General features: G+C 43.1%; 1 protein-coding gene across 2 annotated transcripts in view; it reads right to left on the bottom strand.

The window, feature by feature from the left end:
* Nucleotides 1-22,331, bottom strand: part of LOC140735318 (ras-related protein Rab-26) — a 464,020-nt gene that overhangs the window by 163,672 nt on the left and 278,017 nt on the right. For both annotated transcript variants that reach the window (XM_073060213.1, XM_073060212.1), the window contains exon 5: nucleotides 5,708-5,760. In XM_073060213.1, coding sequence (XP_072916314.1) covers nucleotides 5,708-5,760 — 53 coding nt within the window. The remainder of the gene's footprint in view (nucleotides 1-5,707; nucleotides 5,761-22,331) is intronic.

Raw genomic sequence — 22,331 nt, 5'->3', positions numbered from 1 at the left:
ACTCTCTGCATAAAAAATTTACCTCTGACATCTCCTCTGTACCTACTTCCAAACACCTTGAAACTATGCCTTCTTAAGCTAGCCATTTCAGCCCTGGGGAAAAGCCTCTGATTATCCACACGATCAATGCCTCTCATTCTTTTGTACACCTCTATCAAGTCACTTCTCATTCTCTGTCACTCCAAGGAGTAAAGGCCGAGTTCACTCAACCTATTCTCATAAGGCATGCTCCCCAATCCAGGTAACATCCTTGTAAATCTCCTCTGCATCCTTTCTATGGTTTCCACGTCCTTCCTGTAGTGAGGCGACCAGAACTGAGCACAGTACTCCAAGTGGAGTCTGACCAGGGTCCTATATAGATGCAACATTACCTCTCGGCTCTTAAACTCAATCCCACAATTGATGTAAGGCCAATACACCGTATGCCTTCTTAACCACACAGTCAACCTGCGCAGCTGCTTTGAGTGTCCTGTGGACTCGGACCCCAAGATCCCTCTGATCCTCCACACTGCCAAGAGTCTTACCATTAACGCTATATTCTGCCATCGTATTTGACCTACCAAAATGAACCACCTCACACTTATCTGGGTTGAACTCCATCTGCCACTTCTCAGCCCAGTTTTGCATCCTATCAATGTCCTGTTGTATCCTCTGACAGCCCTCCACACTATCCACAACACCTCCGACCTTTGTGTCATCCCAGCCAGTCTCTGACTTCTGGACAACTATTACCCCAACCTAGTCATTAATCATTACCGTGAAATGATTTGATCTGTACAAACAGATTCAGGATTCAGATTATTAATTCATCACCTGCTGGTGAGAGACAGCGCCTGTGGGATGTCGAAAATGTCGGAGAGAACAGTTTGTTTTTGATGCACTGTAGACCATGGTCTTTGGGGGCTTTGCTGTCGTTTGCATGGCAGGTGGTGGGAATGATGATTCTTTATGCTGGAATAAGAGGGGGGTTGCTGCTTGTGCACAGGCGGGGGCTTTGGGGTTCTTACATTTTTTCTATCATTCATTGTTTAGGGTTTTTCTGTTCCATGGATGTCTGCAGAGAGTGGGAATTTCAGGTTGTACACTGCATACATTCTCTGATATTAAATGGAACCACTGAAACTCACAGCGAAATGCGTCATATGCAAGGCAAGCTTTGCACTGAATCTTGGTACACGTGACAATATTAAACTGGTTCCAATACCAATCGTCCTCACAGCCAGATTCCAGCAGTGAGTACTTCTACCATGTCCTTCGTTGCAAATATCTAACATTTCCTCGCTGTCTTAGCAGTGATGAGCAAGTTGGGTTGATGCCATGTTTAATTAGCCTTGTAAGACAGTACCCTGCAGTGCACAGACATCTTTCAGCACTGATTATGAGTTACGACTTAAGAGGAGCTCATAAGTCACACACACCACAAAGTGTCTCATGCTACAATGGTGATGTTCTACAAGAGTGCAGAGCAGTTTAAACCTAGCAAAGGCAATGAATCAGCCTCTTGCTACAAACTTCAAAGTGGAGTTATAGCAGAGGGGGTATGTAAGCATTTAAAGTTATCACCTGTGATAACTTTAAAGATGCAGAGAAGTGCAAGTCCTTAATATGAAGGGGTGACTGTATGGACACATCTTCATCATCTCAGTTTTACGCTCCCTTTTTCAATGTTTATTTGTCTGTTTGTATCACGATGTGGTACGGCATTTCGAATGCACTGGAACGCTTGAACCACTTGATCAAAGAGCATTCAGAGCATTCTGTGTCATTCTGCTCCCAGGTATAACTGAAGGGTGTGCTGACACCGAAGAAGGTGCCGACCAGTGTTCTCTCTAGTTTGTAATGACCAGTGTGCACAAATGTCTTGTGCTCTGCAATTTTTTGCTGGGTGACAACAATAGAGGTGTACACTGAATAATTTCTTCAATAAAGACGGTATGAATAAGCCAGTTCCAATATCTGCAGACAAATCATCGCGAACACCATGTTGTCAACACCGTCTGCATCAGAAATCAGAAAAGGAAATGTGATTGTGTACGATCGTGAAATATACTTAACATGTCAATCAGGTAGAGGGTGACAACCTTTCGTGCGCCTTTTAAATTCCTTTGTGAGCAAATAGCAAAAGATATATTACCTCGCACACATGCACACCTTAGAGGGAACATTGGTCCAAGGGTTAACGTTATGAAAAGCATTTGATGGTTATGAGTCTGTATTCAATAGACCTTAGAAGAATGGGGGGAGGGTTTCTCATTGAAACCCACACAGATTCTGAAAGGTATAGAAGGAGGGGCTGGCTGGTAGTGTAGTGGCATCAGCACTGGACTTCAGGGCAGATGGTCCTGTGTTCAAACCCAGCCGGCTCCCAACCTGGGCAGCTGTATCTGCGCGGAAGAAAGGTCTGGCAATCTACTTCCGTATTTTGCCATGAAAACCCTACGGACCATGAGGTTACAAGGAGTTGGATTCGACTTAACAACTCGACCACATAGAAAGACAGAATGTTTCCAAAGATGGGAGAAGTCTAGGACCAGAGAGCATAGCCTCAGATTAGAAGGACGGCCTTTTAGAACAACGATGAGGAGGAATTTCTTTAACCAGAGGGTGGTGAATCTGTGGAATTCATTGGCTCAGACATCCGTGGAGGCTTAGTCAGCGGGTATATTTAAAGCGGAGGTTGATAGATTCTTGCTTAGAAAGGTTACCAGGAGACGGCAGGAGAATGGGGTTAGTGAGTAGTTTTATATCATCCTAGAGTCTTTACAAACTTTAACACATGTACAGTGTTTCCTTTGTTTGCAAATATCTATTACTACTGAATCAGAGAACAAGGAACAAATTTAAAAATTAATTACACCTGCAGAATTCAGGTCCTATTTAGAGCAAGACTTTTGTGAGGCATGGTACTGAGTTGCCGTGGAGACACCCAAACTGGATAATGGTGAGTACATCACTGGTAACCTAAAGTCACCTGACAGTTCTGTCAACAGCAGCTGTCACTACTCTACAGTTTCATCTTTATTATAATTACAAAACACAAGCTATTACATTATTTTTCCACTTGCTTGTCTTCACACCTATTGTCCTTCTCTGAATGAGCAAAACAACGATGTGAAACTATACTCAGTAGCCACGTTATTAAATACACCTGTACACCTGCTTGTTGATGCAAATATCTAATCAGCCAATCGTGTGGCAGCAACTGAAGGCATTAAAGCATGCAGGCATGGTCAAGAGGTCCAGTTGTTGTTCAGACCAAACATCAGAACAGGGAAGACATGTGATCTAAGTGACTTTGAGAGTGGAATGATTGTTGGCGCCAGATGGGATGGTGTGAGCACCTCAGAACTGCTGATCTCCTCGAGTTTTCACGCATAACAGTCTCTAGAATTTATGGAGAACAATGCAAAAAGCAAAAAACATCCAGTGAGCAACAGTTCTATGGGCAAAAATGTCTTTTTAGTGAAAGAGGTCAGAGGAGAAAGACCAGATTGGTTCAAGCTTACAGGAGGACAACAGCAACTCAAATAGTAAACAAAAAGTACACTGCAGATGCTGTGGTCAAATCAATATGTACAAACAAGCTGGATGAACTCAGCAGGTCAGGCAGCATCTGTTGAAACGAGCAGTCAAGGTTTCGGGCCGAGACCCTTCGTCAAGACTGAAGAAGGAGGAGGCAGGGTGAAAGGTGCCAGGTGAAAAACCAATCAGAGGAAAGATCAAGGGGTGGGGAAGGGGATAGGCCGGAGAGGTGAAGAAGGAATGTAAGGGGAAAGCACTATGGGTAGTAGAAGAAGGCAGAATCATGAGAGAGGTTTTAGGCAGCTGGAAGAGGAGGCAGAGTGAAAGTGAGATGGGGGAAGGGAGAGGGAGGGAATTACTGGAAGTTGGAGAATTTGATGTTCATACCAAGGGGCTGGAGACTACCCAGACAGTATATGAGGTGTTGCTCCTCCAACCTGAGTTTGGCCTCATGGCAGTAGAGGAGGCCATGTATGGACATATCCGAATGGGAATGTGAAGCAGAGTTGAAGTGGGTGGCAACCGGGAGATCCTGTCTGTTGTGGCAGATGGAGCAGAGGTGCTCGACGAAGCGGTCCCCAATCTCAAATAGCCATGTATGACAACAGTGTTGTGCAGAAGAGCATCTCTGAATGCACAACACATTGAGCCTTGACGTGGATGGGTTACAACAGTAGAAGGCCACATACACTCAGTGGCCATTTTATTAGGTACAGGAGGCACCTAATAAAATGGCCGCTGAGTGTAGATTCAACCTTTAAGCAAAGATGATTAGGATTTGCAAAGGTTACCAACAAGCAAACATTATTTACAAACCTTTCAGCTCTCCTAACATCTTGCCCAGATAGGAAACTGATCTTCGGTACACTTGCAATTACTTGACCATTTAATTCTGAAGAAAAGGTCTTCCAAAAGGAAACACAAATCACGAAATGTAAAAGAGCTTTTGAAGTCAAGAGTAAATGCAGTTCTCTCTAACACTCCTTTGGTATAGCACTGAATAGACTGTAAAGTTCAAAGTAAATTTACTATCAAAGTACATGTATGTCACCATATATTGCCCTGAGATTCATTTTCTTGTGGGCATTCACAGTAAATACAAAGAAACAGCAGAATCAATGAAAATGCACACAAGTATGGACAACCAATGTGTAAAAGGCAACAAACTGTGCAAATTAAAAAAATAATAATAATAAGCATTAATAAACAATAAATATCGAGCATGAGAAGTATAGTTCTTAAAAGTGGATATATAAATTCAGGGTTGGGGTGTTATTACCCCTGTGGTTCGAGAGCCTGATGGTTGAGGGGTAATAACTAATCCTGAACCTGGTGGTGTGAGTCTTGAGGCTCCCAGACATCCATCCCGACTGTAGCAGTGTGGAGAGAGCACGGCCTGGATGGTGGGGTCCCTGATGACTAATTCATCATGCCGTACAAACTGAGCGAGCGGTTTATCCATATATCACACTTCCAAATAATGAAGCAGGTATTTATAATTCATAAAATGGGAACCAGCCTTAACAATTGATTATACAATGTGTCACACACAAGGCTATTGGTCAGAAAAGTCAATTTGTTTGCTTTGCACAAACCTCAGCATTGATTAACATTTTAATAAATCTTAATATAGAGCATTGTAAGCAAACAGTCCTCAACAATTTCTGCACTCACAGCCTTCAGAGCCTAAAATACCAAGTCTGCCGTTCCAAATAAGCAACTCAAAAGTTCATTTTATCCTTGTTCTTGCAGACAGAGAGCTGCTGATTTTTGTTTCTCCTTCAAGGTGGGTGATCATTTTATTTTGAACAAGCTATTGAAACAGTGCACTTATCACCCAGATTACAACCAGTTCATTTCAAATTGGAGTCATATTTTTTTCCTCCAAAAATATACTTTATTCAGAAATATTACAAAATAAAATTATTTACAAAAACCATTTGTTAGCTATGAGTCCTTATTCAATAAATAAAGTTATTTACAATAAATCATTCGTTGACTCTCAAACCTTAGTCAAGAATAAAACCTATTTACAATAAAACCAGGCGTTGACTCTCATTCCTTTATTGAAGTTCCTTTACAGTCACTCCTGTCCATAGCAATCAATATGAAACTGATGGTTGTCTCTTGTTTCAACATATACAAAGTACCAACTAGCACCTCTGCTAAGTGATACGTTGCCTACCTGAATGTTGTCAAATGATGTTTTGCTTGTGACATCATAGAGCAGCAACAGAGCTGGGGAGAGAAAAGAGGCCATTTATAAAAATTAATCTTCGCACGGGATTAATGTACAAGAAAAGAATATGGTGCATTAACAATAAGAAACCAAATACACAGGGTTATGACAACATATAATGATTAATGTCAAGTTGTCTGCAGTTTTATGAGAGGGCATTCCTGACTGGATAGTTCTTTCAAACAAGACCTACAGAGACATGATGGACTGAATAGACTGCCACTGTGACATGAGATTCAAAAGGGCAGAAACCTATCACTGGTTGAACATAAAACATAGAACATTACAGCACAGTACAGGTCCTTTGGGCTTACAACTTTGCACTGACCCTTTAACCTTTCATAAAACTTCATTTCTTTCATACCACTTCAGTTCTGAAGCTATTTGTTTTCACAATGTGTTTTTCTCTACACATTGGGTGCTTGACAATCTTTTTTTTTAAATGAGTTCTATTGGATTTCTTTTGTGGCTACCTGCAAGAAGATGTATCTCAAGGGTTGTATAATGTATAGGTAAATTGCTGATTAATGTACTTTGAACTTTGCGCCTACTCTAAGATCAATCTAACACTTCAATCCCACACAGCCCTCCATTTTTTCTTTCATCCATGTGCCTTTCTAAGAGTCTCTTAAATGTCCCTAATGGCTTAACATTGTGGGCTGAAGGGCCTTTACTGTTCTATATTCTGCATCCTTTTCTTCTTTTCACTGCTGATGCACCATCAATAACTCTCGGAGACGTGAGGCAAGCAGCAATTGACCACCACACTGCATCCTGGAGACTGAGGCCAGGGCTGTGTCTCCAATCGCCTTTATACCGGGGTCTGTGGGAGGAACCACAGGAGCAGTCGGGGGGGGGGGGAGGGGGGGCGTGTCCAGACTGGTATATGTAGTTCACCACAACTACCTCGATCTATCTGGATGGCATGCAAAACAAAAGATTTTCACTGTACCTCAGTACGGGTGACAATATTAATCTCTATTTCAGCTCTCCTAGACAGGGTGGAACAGTTCTGTCAATCTGTAAATCTACACTTGACTGGTTCTCCTCATTTGGAAACTGACTACTCATTCATGGTGATCTGGATATACAATAACATGCAAAAGTCTTGGACACATATCTAGCTAGGGTGCCAAGACTTTTGCACAGTGCTGTAGTAATTTTATGGACTGCACTGTACTGCTGCTGCAAAAACAAAACAAAATCTTATGACATAGGTGAATGATGAAAAACCTGATTCTGATATGGGTCTCCCTTGTGGACCAAGAGTGGGAAGGGGGCAAGAAGAGGAGAATCATGGTTGGGAAAAGGGGAAGTGGACTTCAGGAAGGGTAAGACAAAGGAACACATACCAATCCTCATAGAGGGATCAGAATTGGAGAGAGTGAGCAGCTTCAAGTTCCTGGGTGTCAAGATCTCTGAGGATCTAACCCGGTTCCAACATACTGATGTAATTATAAAGAAGGTAAGACAGTGGCTATACTTTATTAGGTGTTTGAAGAGATTTGGCATGTCATCAAATACACTATCAAATAAAATATAGATGTACCATGGAGAGCATTCTGACAGGGTGCATCACTGTCTGGTATGAGGGGCTACTGCACAGGACCAAAAGAAGCTGCAGAAGGTTACAAATCTAGTCAGCCCCATCCTGGGTACTAGCCTACAATGTACCCAGGATATCTTTAGGGAGTGGTGTCTCAGAAGGGCAGCGTTCATTAATAATGACCTCCTGCACCCAGGGCATGCCCTTTTCTCACTGTTACCATCAGGCAGGAGGTACAGAAGCCTGAAGGCACACACTCAGTGATTCACGAACAGCTTCTTCCCCTCTGCCATCCAATTCCTAAATGAACATTGAACCCGTGAACACTACCTCACTTCTTTTTAATATCCAATATTTCTGTTTTTGCATGTTTTAAAAAACCTATTCAATATACATAACTGATTTATTTGTTTATTTATTATTATCATCATTATTTTTATTTTTATTTATTTTTCTCTGCTGGATTATGTATTGCATTGAACTGTTGCTGCTAAGTTAACAAATTTCACGTCACATGCCGGTGATCATAAACCTGATTCTGATTCTGATTATGTTCTTACATTGTGTAAAATAAAGGAAAAGAATCGAATTTTTGAAAAACTATACATAAAGACCGACAAACAACTGTAAAAGACGACAAATTGTGTAAATGAAAAAGAAGTGCTGAGTTGTAGAGTCCTTTAAACTGAGTCTGTAGGTTATGGAATTAGTTCAGAGCGGAGCTGACTAAAGTTATCCACATCGGTTCAGGAGCCCGATGTCTGTAGGGTGTGAGGCTGGTAATGAGGACGTAATCTTGCTCTACCTCCTGCCTGATGATAATAGGGTAACTTTCTGAATCTGGTGGTGTGGGTCTAAGACTCTCGTACCTCCTGCTCAATGATAGTAGGGTAACTGTTCCTGAACCTGGTTGTGTAAAACCTAAGGTTCCTGCACCTGCTTCTCGAAGGCAGTGGGATAATAACTGTTCCTGAACCTGGTCGCATGAGACCTCCTTCTTAACAGTAGTGGAGTAATAACTGTCCCTGAACTTGGTGGTGTGGGATCTAAGGAACCCAGTTGCAGAGCCGCTTCATTACCTGCTTCAATGCCATCTGCAGTTTAAGCGAGCCACTTCATTTTTATTCAACGTGAAGTGCCTCGCTCCTGCTGTGTGTGATAATCGCATCCAAAGAATGATTAACTTGGGCTTGTGTAAGACAAATAGCGCAGTTGATCCCTGTGGGGAGCCAGGTTGTAAACCACTTTCCTGGTCGTTTTAGCTCGGAGACAGAGAGCACATTCTGTTTAATCAGTTCACAACTCTTCTGATTTCTCAGAAGACTGTAATGTCAGATGCTGTAGAAAACAGGGATGTCCTTGTAAGGACAGTTCTTCTCTTACTCAGTGACCTTCAGTATTTCAGCAGAGGCAAAAGAACCATTTTCTTTGCCCTCTATCTTTGCATCATCAGTAAATGTGACTAAAATATACGCAGTTCCTTTATCTTAGTCACTAACTTCAGCACGGGTTACAGATCTGACCCACTTATCTTCCTTGTCCTTCTCTTGTCCAGTTTCCTTTCTGGGACATTCCCATCAGGATCGAGGACAGCACACTTCTGTTCCAGATCTGTTGGTTCTGACATTGTAGACCTAGTTAGTTTCATCAAGAACACAACCCTCCCCACCAGTGAGGACATCTTCAAGAGGTAGTACCTCAAGAAGGCAGCATCCATGAGGAAGAATCCTCACCATCCATAACACTGTCAACAGTTTTGGGCCCCATATCTCAGAAAGGATGTGCTGTCGCTGGGGAGAGTCCAGGGAAGGTTCATGAGGATGATTCTGGGAATAAAGGGGTTAACATATGAGGAGCGTTTGGCAGCTTTGGGCCAATACTCACTGGAATTTAAAAGAACATGGGAGGGGGGTAGATTTCTTTGAAACCTACTGAATGTTGAAAGGACTATATAGGGTGGATGTGGAGAGGATGTTTCCTATGGTGAAGATATCCAGAACTAGAGGGCACAGCCTCAAAATTGAGAGGCAACCTTTCAGAAGAGAGGTAAGGAGGATTTTTTTTAGCCAGAGAGTAATGAATCTGTGGAATGCTCTGTCACAAACTGTGGTGGAGGCCAACTCCGTGAGTATATTTAAGATGGAAGCTGATCGTTTCCTGATTGGTCAGAGCATCAAAAGATATGGCAAGAAGGCAGGTGTACGTGGTGGAGTGGGATCTGGGATTAGCCATGATGGAATGGCAGAGCAGACTCGATGGGCTGAATGGCCTAATTCTGCTCCTATGTCTTATGATCGTATTCTCTCTTCACATTACCATCATCAGGGAGGAGTACAGGATACACTGATTGGAGGTACCCACACTCAATGATTCCCCTCTACCATCAGATCTCTAAACGGTTCATAAACTCATGAACACTATATCAATATTCCTTTTTTTGCATATTCATTACTGCCCGTTACACCACTTGCACTGAGGGCAGCAATGAGGGTCCTCCATCTCTGGCACTGTTCTTTCATCGTATTAGTAGCTTCATTGCAGTTTTCATCACTGTCAGTCACGTAGGTCCTGGGTGGCATGATGTAGAAGGGACCTTCATTGTGTTACCGTAACAATTTTGATTTACCAGTCAGGGTTGTTAGTCCTGAGCTGAACCCCTAAACCTGGAGAACTGGTGGGCAACTCTTAGTCTGCCCTCTACCCTTTGACCCTGCCAAGAGCCCAAGCATAAAGCTCTGACTCCAGCCGACATAGATAGCTCTCGGGGTCATTGAGGCACAAGAAGCATCCGAAGTATGAGAAGGTTATGGTCCTACTGGAGGTATTTTACACTATTTATATTTTATTGTAACTTAGAATGATTTTCATGTCTTGCATTGTTCTTCTGCCGCAAAACAATAAATTTCATAGAACACAGAAAATCTACAGTACATTACAGGCCCTTCAGCCCACAATGTTGTGCCGACCATGTAAACTACTCTAGAAGCTGCCTAGAATTTCCCTAGCGCATAGCCCTCTATTTTTCTAAGCTCCATGTTCCTAAGAGCCTCTTAAAAAATCTTATTGTATCCGTCTCCACCTTCATCACTGGCAGTGCATTCCATGTACCCACCACCCTCTGTGTGAAAAACTTACCTCTGACATCCCCTTGTAACTGTTTCCAAGCACCTTAAAACTATGCCCCCTCGTGTTAGCCATTTCAGCCCTGGGAAGAAGCCTCTGGTTATCCACACGATCAATGTCTCTCATCATCTTATTCAGATTCAGATTCAGTTTATTGTCATTTAAAAACCACAAATGCAATGCAATTAAAAAATGAGACAATGTTCCTCCAGAATGATATCAACAAAGCACATGACAAAATAGACTACACCAGAAAATCCACATAACGTTTGGCTTATTCACCTCTATCAGGTCACCTCTCATCCTCCATCGCTCCAAGGAGAAAAATCCGAGTTCACTCAAACTATTCTCATAAGGCATGCTCCCCAATCCAGGCAACATCCTTGTAAATCTCCTCTCCACCCTTTCTATGGCTTCCACATTCTTCCTGTAGTGAGGTGACCGGAACTGAACACAGTGCTCCAAGTGGGGTCTAACTAAGGTCTTATATAGCTGCAACATTACCTCACAGCTCTAAACAAATTTCATGACATACGTCAATGATAATAAATCAGATTCAGAGGTTCTGATTCTGACTTTTGAGGCCAAGTTGGAAACCGTAGAGTCTGCCACGGATGGGACAGAAGTTATCTGACAAGGTAGGTGCACTGTGAGCTGCTCTGCTTCTTTGGCCAGTTATACGGTGTGTCTGCGGGCTCCCAAAGCATGCACTCAGGTTCTCAATAACATCCCGAATGGACGTTCTTTCTCCACTCCGAGTGACCACAGGCCTGAGATTGCAAGGGATTAGTGGGGATGTTGCATTCCAAGAAGTCTTTGGGAGTGGTAATCTCTTCCCAATGTGCTGATGCACTTTGGAGAGTCAAAGTGCATACCTGTATACCTGTAATTTATACAGATTTGGGGTTTATACCTGTAATTTGCTGTTTGGAGATTGTTTGGCTGTTGCAGCACTCTGCGGTCTCTGAAAGGATTCTGGGAGGCATCGAGGCGAATGCAGAAGCTTGGAGATTGTTTGGGTGCTTCAACACTCCACAGTCTCCGAGAGGAATCCAGGAGGTAGAGGAAGAGCGCACAAACTTCATGGTGAGAAGGCTACAGGACGTGGCGCAAAATCCATTGTTCAACTCCATTTAGCCGAACAAAGCAATGAGGGAGATTGAAGCATCGGAGGATAAGCGCTGGCTGCCTGTCTTTTGATGGCTCTGCTACAGAGAGGGAAAGGCCTGCCACTGGGGCCCAGAGAATGTTGCCCAGGTTTTCTGCGTTCTGGATGTGGACTTGGACTATAGACTTTTTTTTCTGTCTTATAATTTTTTATATTCTGTGTTTTTCACCCGATCTTTCTTGTTTTTTTGGAGGCTGATGTTCTGTTTGTTCTTTCTTTTTTGTGGGGAGATGGATTTGGGGATTGATGTCCCTGTTCCATCTTGATTGGGTTTTTTTTGTGTGAGAGGAAGGATTTGGGGTTGATATGCCTGCTTCGTTTTGTTCATTTTTTTATGTGGAGAAGGAATTGGGGGTCAATGTGCCTGTTCCGTTTTGTTCGGTTCTTTTGTAAGCAAGAGAAAGAATTTGGGGGCTCATGTGCCTTTTCCATTTTTATTCTTTTTTTTTACAAGGGGACGGGGGATTTGGGGGGATGTTGATGATCGATCTGCCTTTCTTTTCTTTATTGGTTTCATGGCTAGCCAAAGAAGAATTTCAAGTTGTATATTTTGATAATAAATGAACCTTTGAACTTTGAGTTTTTAAGACCATAAGATACAGGAGCAAAATTAGGATATTCAGCCCATCAAGTGTACACCTCCATTCAATCAGAGCTGATTTCCTATCCCTCTCAACCCCATTTTCCTGTCTTTTCCCTGTAACCTATAAATGAAGCCGCACTTGGGATACTGTGTGTAGTTTGGGGACCTCCTGTTACAGGAAAGAAATGGTTAAACTGGAAAGAGTGCAGAATAGGTTTACAAGGACGTTACCAGCAACTGAGTCATAGGAGAAGTTTGGCCAGGCTAGGTCTGCATTCCTTGGAACATAGGAGAATGAGAGGTAATCTTATAGAAGTGTATAAATTAATAATAGACATGGAAATGTTGGATGGTAATGGTCTTTGGACAGAGTCTACTATGGGAGTTTTGTGTCAGCGTTGTGCTGAACAAGACATTGGTGAGGCTGAATTCAGAATACCATGCACAGTTTTGGTTACCCTGTTATAGGAAAGATGCTTCTAAGCTGGAAAGAGTGCAGAAAAGATTTATGATGATGTTGCCAAGACTTGAGGAACTGGGCTATAGGGGAATGTTGGGCTGGCTAGGACTTTGGACAATGAGAGGTGATCTTATAAAATCAAGAGGGGCCTTGACACTTTTTACAAATGGCTCCAATGGTTCAATTTAATATCAGAAAATGTATACAGCACACAACCTGAAATTCTTACTCTTCACAGACATCCACAAAACAAGAAATCCTAAAGATTGAATGATAGAATATCAGAACCCCCCCAAAGCCCACCTCCCCCTCCCATTGCACAACCAGAAGCAGAAGCATCAACCCTCCCACTCAACACCTCCCAAATGCACCAGCAGAAGCACCAATACCCCCCCCACCCACCATGCAAGCAATAGCAAAAGCCGCCAAAGAGACCATGATCTAGAGTCCTTCAAGCACGACAGTCTAGACATAAACAGAAGAGATTCTATACATGCTAGAAATCCAGATTAATAGAGAATCAGGTTAATTTGCTTAATGTTTGGTACAGACATTGTGGGCTGAAGGGCCTGTTCCTGTGCCATACTATAAAACCATACGACATAGGAGCAGAATTAGGCTCTTTGGCCCATCTGTTCTAGGTTTTATCCCTTTGGCTCAACAGATGCCACTGAGTTCCTCCAATGTTGTGAATGAAAAGACATTTATGTGTGTCTCTCTCTGTTCAGTTTGCAATCAACAGGCTGACAGAAAGACACTGAGCTGCCAACTGCAGTGTCCATTTGCCCTGAAGTGCCAGATGTTCTCTGCACCAGCCAGGAGTTAATGACTTCCCACGTACAGTTGAAACCTGTCATTCTGCCAGACGATGCTGGCAAATTATAGTCCCGCACCAAGGCCAAACATCTCTGAGGTAAAGATATCATCAGCTGTAGGGCTGGGCACTGCTCAGCTTCAGAATAAAATAATTCCCCTCTTCAATCCACTTTGAACAAAATCAACGCAGTATTATCCTTTCTGAAATCATCCTCCTCTTAATTAATACCCTGTGCATCTGCTACATGTGTAAGTGTGTCAGTTGTAAGTTGCAGGGCTGATGTAGGTGTTGAACTCAATTAAAAACCTCATTAGCATTCCTGGTTAGCTTCCAGCGCCAAATGAAATGAATGTCACAACAAGTCTTTCTTTTCCCCCCTCTCCAGCCTTGCAAAGATTATGAAAGCATTTTCTGCCACTGAGTAATCCAATTACAGTTGGCTGGTGCTGCCTTATGTCAATAAGGGGAGGGGAGCAAAATTTTCCGCGCAGGTGGTTTCAAATAGGCAAACAATGCAACAGGTGTTGGAGCAACAACCTTGCACCTCAATGTCATTAAGACCAACGAGCTGATTTTGGACTTTAGAAAGGGTAGGACGAGCAGACACGAAACAAGCCTCAGAGCGAGCAGAAGAGGAAAGAGTGAGCAATTTCAGGTTTTGGGTGACAGTATCTTTGAGGATCTAACCTGGTCCCAGCATATCGATGCAGTTATAAAGAAGGCAAGACAGCGGCTATACTTCAATAGGAGTTTGAAGAGATTTGCTTTGTCCCCTAAAATGCTCAAAAACTAGACGTACCATGGAGAGCACTCTGACGGGATGTATCACTGTCTGGTGGGGGGTGGGTTCTACTGCACAGGATCGAATGAATCTACAGAAAGTTGTAAAATTAGTCAGCTCCATCCTGTCTGAGGAGCATTGCATCGATAGCAACCTGTCGCTGAAACTGCTTCTCTGTCTCTGGATGGTGCTATGTAGAGGATGTTCAGGGTTTTCCATAATTGACCGTAGCCTACTCAGCGCCCTTCGCTCAGCTACCGATGTTAAACTCTCCAGTACTTTGCCCACGACAGAGCCCGCCTTCCTTACCAGCTTATTAAGACGTGAGGTGTCCCTCTTCTTAATGCTGCCTCCCCAACACGCCACCACAAAGAAGAGGGCGCTCTCCACAACTGACCTATAGACTGACAATGACAATGGTAGCAGGGGAAAGAGATCGTGGCCTGGGTGGTGGGGGTCCTTGATGATGGATGCTGTTTACTTGTGGCAGCGCTCCTTGCAGATGTGTTCAGTGGTGGCCAGGGCTTTTCCTTTGATGCACTGGGCTCTATTTACCACTACTTGTGGGCTTTTCCATTCCTGGGTATTGGAACCATGATGCAACCAGATACGATACCCTCAACTTGTGCATTTGTAGAAGTTTTACAAAGCATCCCTTTCAAGGAACCCACCAAGCGGCCTTTTCCTCTTGGACCATAAGACAAAGGAGCAGAAGTCAGCCATTCGGCCCATCAAGTCTGCTCCGCTATTTTATCATGAGCTGATCCATTCTCCCATTTAGACCCACTCCCCCGCCTTCTCACCATAACCTTTGATGCCCTGGCTACTCAGATACCTATCAATCTCTGCTTTAAATACACCCAATGACTTGGCCTCCACTGCCACCTGTGCCAATAAATACCACAGAATCACCACCCTCTGGCTAAAAAATTTCTTCACATCTCTGTTCTGAATGGGCGCCCTTCAATCCTCAAGTCATGCCCTCTCGTACTAGACTCCCCCACCAATGGAAACAACTTTGCCACATCCACTCTGTCCATGCCTTTCAACGTTCAAAATGTTTCTATGTGGTCCCCCCTCATTCTTCTAAACTCCAAGGAGTACAGTCCAAGAGCAATCAAACGTTCCTCATATCTTAACCCTCTCATTCCCAGAATCATTCTAGTGAATCTTCTCTGAACCTTCTCCAACGTCAGCACATCCTTTCTTTTAAATAAGGAGACCAAAACTGCACACAGTACTCCAAGTGAGGTCTTACCAGTGCCTTATAGAGACTCAACATCACATCCTTGCTCCTATACTCTATTCCTCTAGAAATGAATGCCAACATTGCATTCGCCTTCTTCACCACCGACTCAACCTGGACGATGGAACAAAGTCAGAAGCCGAATTCTCTGCTGTGCAGTATGTGAGGGGTCACCGTACTGAACGACGCAGGAAGGTGAACTTCACAATCATCTGTCTGTTTAGCTGCCATCATTGAAGCACAGCATACACTGTGAATGATTGCACTTAACGATTTTATTCAAAGCCTCAAGGAGAAAATCTATCACTAGACAGGGCAAATAATCAATAATACTTAAGCTAAGGATTAAACTGCAGACAAAGAGGAAAAGATTTGTCATAGGCATTCAATGATTGATTGTAGAGGTTTCTATCTTAGAACAAGTCTCCTAGCATACATTCACGCCACAGATAATTTGGAGGTGACAGCTTCCTTCCTGAAAGTTCCCTGTTAATGCAACAGTGAAATACAATAACCAACAAGCCACATTGAGTTTGTAGGTGGCAAAAACAAGAGGACCAGCATTGTGGGGGTGTTATTAGCTGAAACAACTACAACTTGTTTGGATATCCATCCACCATTTGCATGCCATGATCCCTGCAATGAAGCCAACTGAAAGTGAATTAAGAAAGGTACTGGATGATGCCACAACTGTTTCCATGCTGAACACTGTGAACCATTGCCCAACAGAGGACAAACATGTATTGGTGATGACCTCCTTGCCTTTGGCTGGAAAGCATATTGGACCAAAGAAGGACCATGCTCCTCTGAGGAAGCACAACACATCTGAGAACTTTCTGATATGTTAGTCAAGCAGTTGCTTGCAAAATGCAGCTTGGTTTTAAGCTGGAGGAGAGTTCAAGGAGCCTCAGGAAAGTTGCAAACATTCGGCTTTTCTGGGTATAAAGAACCAGAATCTACTCTACATACATTAAGATTATTGCATGAACTTCAAGTGGGAGACAAAAAGCTGCTTGTAAAATAGATGCAAAGACCAAAGCCCAGCTGGATGAACGGAAGGCCAAAAAGAAAGGAGCCAATGGAAATACAAAAACAGAGGATTCGTCAGATGATGTTGAGGATGAGGCAACCAGGACAAGAAATCAGATCATAAAGGAAGCAACAGAAGGATTAATAAGAGAATACTCCAGTGAAGTAAATCAGCATTAGGTTTAATATCAGTGGCAAATGAAGTCAAATTTGTTGTTTTGCGGCAGCAGTACATTGCAATGCATAAAAATAAAAACTATAAATTACATTAAGAAATACATATATCAGAATCAGAATCAGTTTTATCACTGGCATGTGACGTGAAATTTGTTAACTTAGAAGCAGAAGTTCAATGCAATACATAATCTAGCAGAGGGAAAGAAAAAAATAAAAAAAAACATAATAAACAAATAAATCAATTATGTATATTGAATAGATTATGAAAAAATGTGCGAAAACAGAAATACTGTACATTAAAAAAAGTGAGGTAGTGTCCCAAGCTTCAAAGTCCATTTAGGAATTGGATGGCAAAGGGGAAGAAGCTGTTCCTGAATCACTGAATGTGTGCCTTCAGGCTTCTGTACCTCCTACCTGATGGTAACAGTGAGAAACGTGCATGCTCTGGGTGCTGGAGATCTTTAATAATGGACACTGCCTTTCTGAGACACCACTTCCTGAAGATGTCCTGGTTACTTTGTAGGCTGGTGCCCAAGATGGAGCTGACTAGATTTACAACCTTCTGCAGCTTCTTTCAGACCTGTGCAGTATAGCCCCTCCATACCAGACAGTGATGCAGCCTGTCAGAATGCTGTCCGTGGTACAACTATAGAAGTCTTTGAGCGTATATGATGACATGCCAAATCTCTTCAAACTCCTAATAAAGTGCAGCCGCTGTCTTGCCTTCTTTATAACTACATCGATTTATTGGGACCAGGTTAGATCCTCAGAGATCTTGACACCCAGGAACTTCTGAAGCTGCTCACTCTCTTCACTTCTGGTCCCTCGATGAGGATTGGTACGTGTTCCTTTGTCTTACCCTTTTGAACTATTACTGAATATATAAAACTAAATTAAATAAATAGCGAAATTAAATAAGTAGCAAAAAAAGAGAAAAAATACTGAGGTAGTGTTTCTGAAACTGTTCCTGAAACATTGCGTGTATCTCTTCAGGCTCCTTCCTGATGGTAGCAATGAAAACATAGCATGTCCTTGCCTGTGGTGGTCCTTAATTTTGGATGCTGTCTTTTTGAGGCATCGCCTTTTGAAGGTGTCCTTGTTGTTGGGGGGTGGGGAAGTGGGGGGGGGGGTGGGCTAGCACTCAGGATGGAGTTGGCTGAGTTTGCAAATTTCTGCAGCTTTTTCTGATTTTGTGTAGTGACCCCTCCAAACCAGAATTTGGGGGCTTTGAGTATCCCAGAAACTCTTAATCATCTGGGATTTACACATGCACCGGTCTCTACAGTTTACGGAGAATGATGCAATAAACAAACAAAAACATCCAGTGGGAGGAACTTCTGTGGGCGAGGATGCTTAGTTGGTGAGCAAGATCAGGGGTGAATGGCCAGACTGGTTCAAGCTGACAGGAAAGTGACAGTAACCCAAATAACCATGCATGATGTGCAAAAGAGCATCTCTGAACGCACAACATGTCGAACCTTGAAATGGATGGGCTTCAGGAACAGAAGACCACAAACATACACTCAGTGGCCACTTTACTAGGTACGGGCAGTAACTAATAAGGTGGCCACTGAGATACACTCCCAACCCAGCAGAAACAGATGCTCCTTCTTTCTCCATCTACTCAGTTTTCTCCCGTAAATTAAACTCTTCAAACAAATCTCATTTGAAACTTCTACAACCTTTGTTGCCAGCGTCTCTCCCCATAACTTAGTCCTCAGTGTTCAGGAGGTAGTAATAAAAGCAATTTATGCTGGATTTCCTCCAAGAACAATATTATCCTCTTCACAATATTTAAGGGAGTGTACAACTGGGCAGGGCATAAAGTCAACAACAGCCCACGCAATCCCATTCGCCTCCCATCTGTTGGGCTGGGTAAAAATTTTCCCAGCCTTATGTTCTATTTCCTGCCTCTCTTCTCAGTAGTCCTGGGGATCCTGAAAGGTTCGATAAGGTGAATTCAGCGAGGCTGCTTTCCTTGTATGAGGAGTAATGGATTCATGCTGCACAGTACTGTAACTGCATATCACTATTACAGCACCAGCAACCCCGGTTCAGTTCTGCCACTGACTGTAAGGACTTGGCACATTCTCCCCATGAATGGCCAGGTTTCCTCTGGTGCTCCGGTTTGATCCCACCTTGCAAAGGCACGCGAGTTAGTAAGTTGCTTGTGCCGGAAGCGTGGCAACACTTGCAGGCTGCGCCCAGCACAAGCCTCGCTGATTTGAGTTAATGCAAATGATGCATTTCACCGCATGTTTCGATGTACATGTGATAAATAAAGCCAATCTAATCTAAAGAAGTTTTCACGTTCTCCACGTGACTGTGTGGGTTTCCTTCGGGTGCTCCAGTTTCCAACAAGAAGGCTTGGTGTGCAGGCCTCCATGAGGTCACAAGAGTCGGCTCGAATTAATGACTGAACAACAATAAGAGGTTAGTAGGTTAGTTGGTCGCACAGGTATAACTGGGCTCATTGGGACCATTTACCGTCCTGTCTCTCTAAATAAACCAAACAAGGAATGGGCCTCACAGTAGGAGCAAGTTCAGTGACCGAACTTCAAAGTTCAGAGTAAATTTATTATCAAAGTACAGATATGTCACCATATACAGCCCTGAGATTCAATTTCTGGAGGGTATACTCAATAAATCTATAGAATAATAACCATAACAGAGTCAGTAAAAGTCCGCCCAACTTGAGGGTTCAACCAGAATGCAAAGGACAACAAACTGTGCAAATACAAAATAAGAAATAATAATAAATAAATAAATAATGAATATTGAGAACGTGCGATGAAGAGTATTGAAAGTGAGTCCATAAGCTGTGGGAACATTTCAATGATGGGGCAAGTGAAGTTGAGTGAAGTTATCCCCTATGGTTCAAAAGCCTGATGGTTGAGGGGTAATAACTGTTCCTGAGACTGGTGGTGTGAGTCCTGAGGCTGTAGGAGGAAACTGGAGCACCCAGAGGAAACCCAAGCTGGCACAGGGTGAACGTGAAAACTCCACACTGACAGCACCTGTGGTCGGGATTGAGTGCTTATTCGATGTTCTACGTATATTCTTGTTTTATCGATATAGGCAATGTTCTGTTGAATTCTGTGAAATATCAGAACCAGGTTTGGAGTGACTCACGTATGTCACAAAATTTGTTGTTTTGGAGCAGCACCACAGTTTCAGTATATAAAAATTACTGTACGTTTCAAATAATAAAGAGTGCAAAAGGGACCAGCTGCACCAGACTACTGTCCAAAGTCTGGAACTGAGGAGAGTAGGGACTGTTGTTGCAGAGTAAAGGACAGGCACACAGGAAAGAAGGGAGGTGAATCTCTGGATGCCTCCACCCCAGAGGGCTGTGGAGTTTCGATCCCTGATTTCCAGAAGCGAATATGTGGAGAGTGCTGGGAAATGAGAGCAAGATAGAAAAAAAACTGACAATTGCAGAGAAAATATAAATTTAGCAGCAACTTTTAGCTAAGCACATGAATGTGAGGGAAATGCAAGGATATGGACATTGTGTAGGCAGAAGGCATTAGTTTAGTTGGCCATTTGATTACTAAATTAATTGGTTTGGCACAACATTGTGGGCTGAAGGGCCTGTTCCTGTGCTGTAACGTTCTATGTTCTATGTACTGGGGGCAGTCCACAAGCGTCATCACACATTCTGGTGCTAACATAACATGCCCACTATATTCCGCAGAACAACACAAGCAGCAGCAACAACAAAACAAAACAAGCCTGTTTCCTACCCTTCCAGCCACACAACCACACATACAGACTGGCCTCCAACCCCAGGACAGGCTGTCTCTGAATGGCAAGTATCAGACCCCCCAACCTTCAAATTAGTAACTCTCTCATCCAAAAATAATCAACACAGGGTTAACATACGGGAAGCATTAGATGACTCTCTGGGCATGTCCTCGGAGCTTAAAAGAATGAGGGGGAAGGGATCTCATTGAAACTTATTGAATATTGAAAGGCCTAGATAGAGTGAGCATGGAGTGGCTGCTTCCTATAGAGGGGGAGTCTAGGACCAGAGGGCACCATCTCAGAATAGAACAGAGCAAAGGAAGAATTTCCTTAGCCAAAGGGAGGTGAATCTGTGGAATTCATTGTCACAGATGGCAATGGAGGCAGAGTCACTGGCTATGCAGAGATTGATAGGCTCTTGATAAGTAAGGGCGTCAAAGGTTAAGGGGAGAAGGCAGGGCATGGGGTTCAAAAGGATAATAGATCAGTCATGATGGAATGATGGAACAGACTTGTCTGGCAGACTCTATGGTTGAAGACTGAATTGGATTTTTAATTATACTTCTTTGATGAGGAGTCTTGGCCCGAAATGTCCACTCTTCATTTCCCTCTATAGATACTGCCTAACCTGTTGAGTTCCTCCAACAGGAGGTAAAGAAAACTTTAACTCACGAAAACCCCATATTATCTTTATATAATGGCAGTCTAACGGTTTCTGCTCTCCTTACTTTCCCTATGGCTGACTGTTTTTTCCCCTTTTAATACTTTTCCAATTTGCTTTCAAACTCAACTATATCTGTACTCTCTACCTTCCTTGATGAGATTGGTTTAATACTGCCACATACACTCAGTAGTCACTTTATCAGGTACAGGTGTGGCACCTGGTGTGGTCTTCTGCTGCTGAAGCCCATCCACTTCAAGGTTCGAGATGCTGCGCATTCAGAGATGCTTTCTACACAACACTGTTGTTACATGTGTTTATTTGGATTACTGCCTCCTTCCTGTCAGCTTGAACCAGTCTGGCCATTCTCCTCTGACCCCTCTCATTAACAAGGCATTTTCGCTCACAGAACTGCCGCTCACTGGATGCTTTTTCGTTTTTCACACCATTCTCTGAAAACTCTGTTGTGTGTGTGAAAATCCCAGGAAATCAGCGGTTTCTGAGATACTCAAATCATCCAGTCAGGCACCAACAATCATTCCAGTCAAGTCACTTGGATCACAATTTTCCTTCCCTCATTCTGATGTTTGGTCTGAACAACAACTGAACCTCTTGACCATGTCTGCATGCTTTTATGCATTGAGTTGCTGCCACATGATTGGCTGATTGGATATTTGCACTAACGAGCAGGTGTACCTAATAAAATGGCCACTGAGTGTAAAGTGAGGTGTAACAGCCTGGGAGAGGTTTCACTGCTAACGTAATGGTCTTTCTGTAGAAGCAGTGTTTGGGTTATGGTTAGAGATAATGGATGCTTTGGAATATCAGCAGGGTCTTTTGTTCAGCGTGAGATGAAGAGAGAAGACACTGTTGAGAACTATTCGTAGGATAGGACCCGGTGGGGAGATCATGCTTCGATGGAGCTGGACAGCAAGATCGACTAAGTATTAGTGACTTAAGCTCCAACTGGTACACATTTGACTGTTTAATTATAATGGGCCCATTTTAGTTTTTCTTTCTTTTCTTTACTAACCCTGCAGTTAGAATTCATAAACGTAATTCCTTTAATCGTATGCAGTGTGCTGTCTGTTGTTTCTTGGCACTGATTTGTAACAGGGTAGCAAATTACGCAGCATCCACACAAGCCGGGATTTGGGGTGGGAGAGCCGTCTCAGTCTGACGGGTTTGGCGGGACCGGAGTGTGTAGCCAAGGAAACCAGCGGGGTTGCAGA

This window comes from Hemitrygon akajei, chromosome 11 (assembly GCF_048418815.1).
Source record: "Hemitrygon akajei chromosome 11, sHemAka1.3, whole genome shotgun sequence".
Lineage (NCBI taxonomy): Eukaryota > Metazoa > Chordata > Chondrichthyes > Myliobatiformes > Dasyatidae > Hemitrygon > Hemitrygon akajei.
This window is presented reverse-complemented; position numbering and strand designations above follow the sequence as displayed.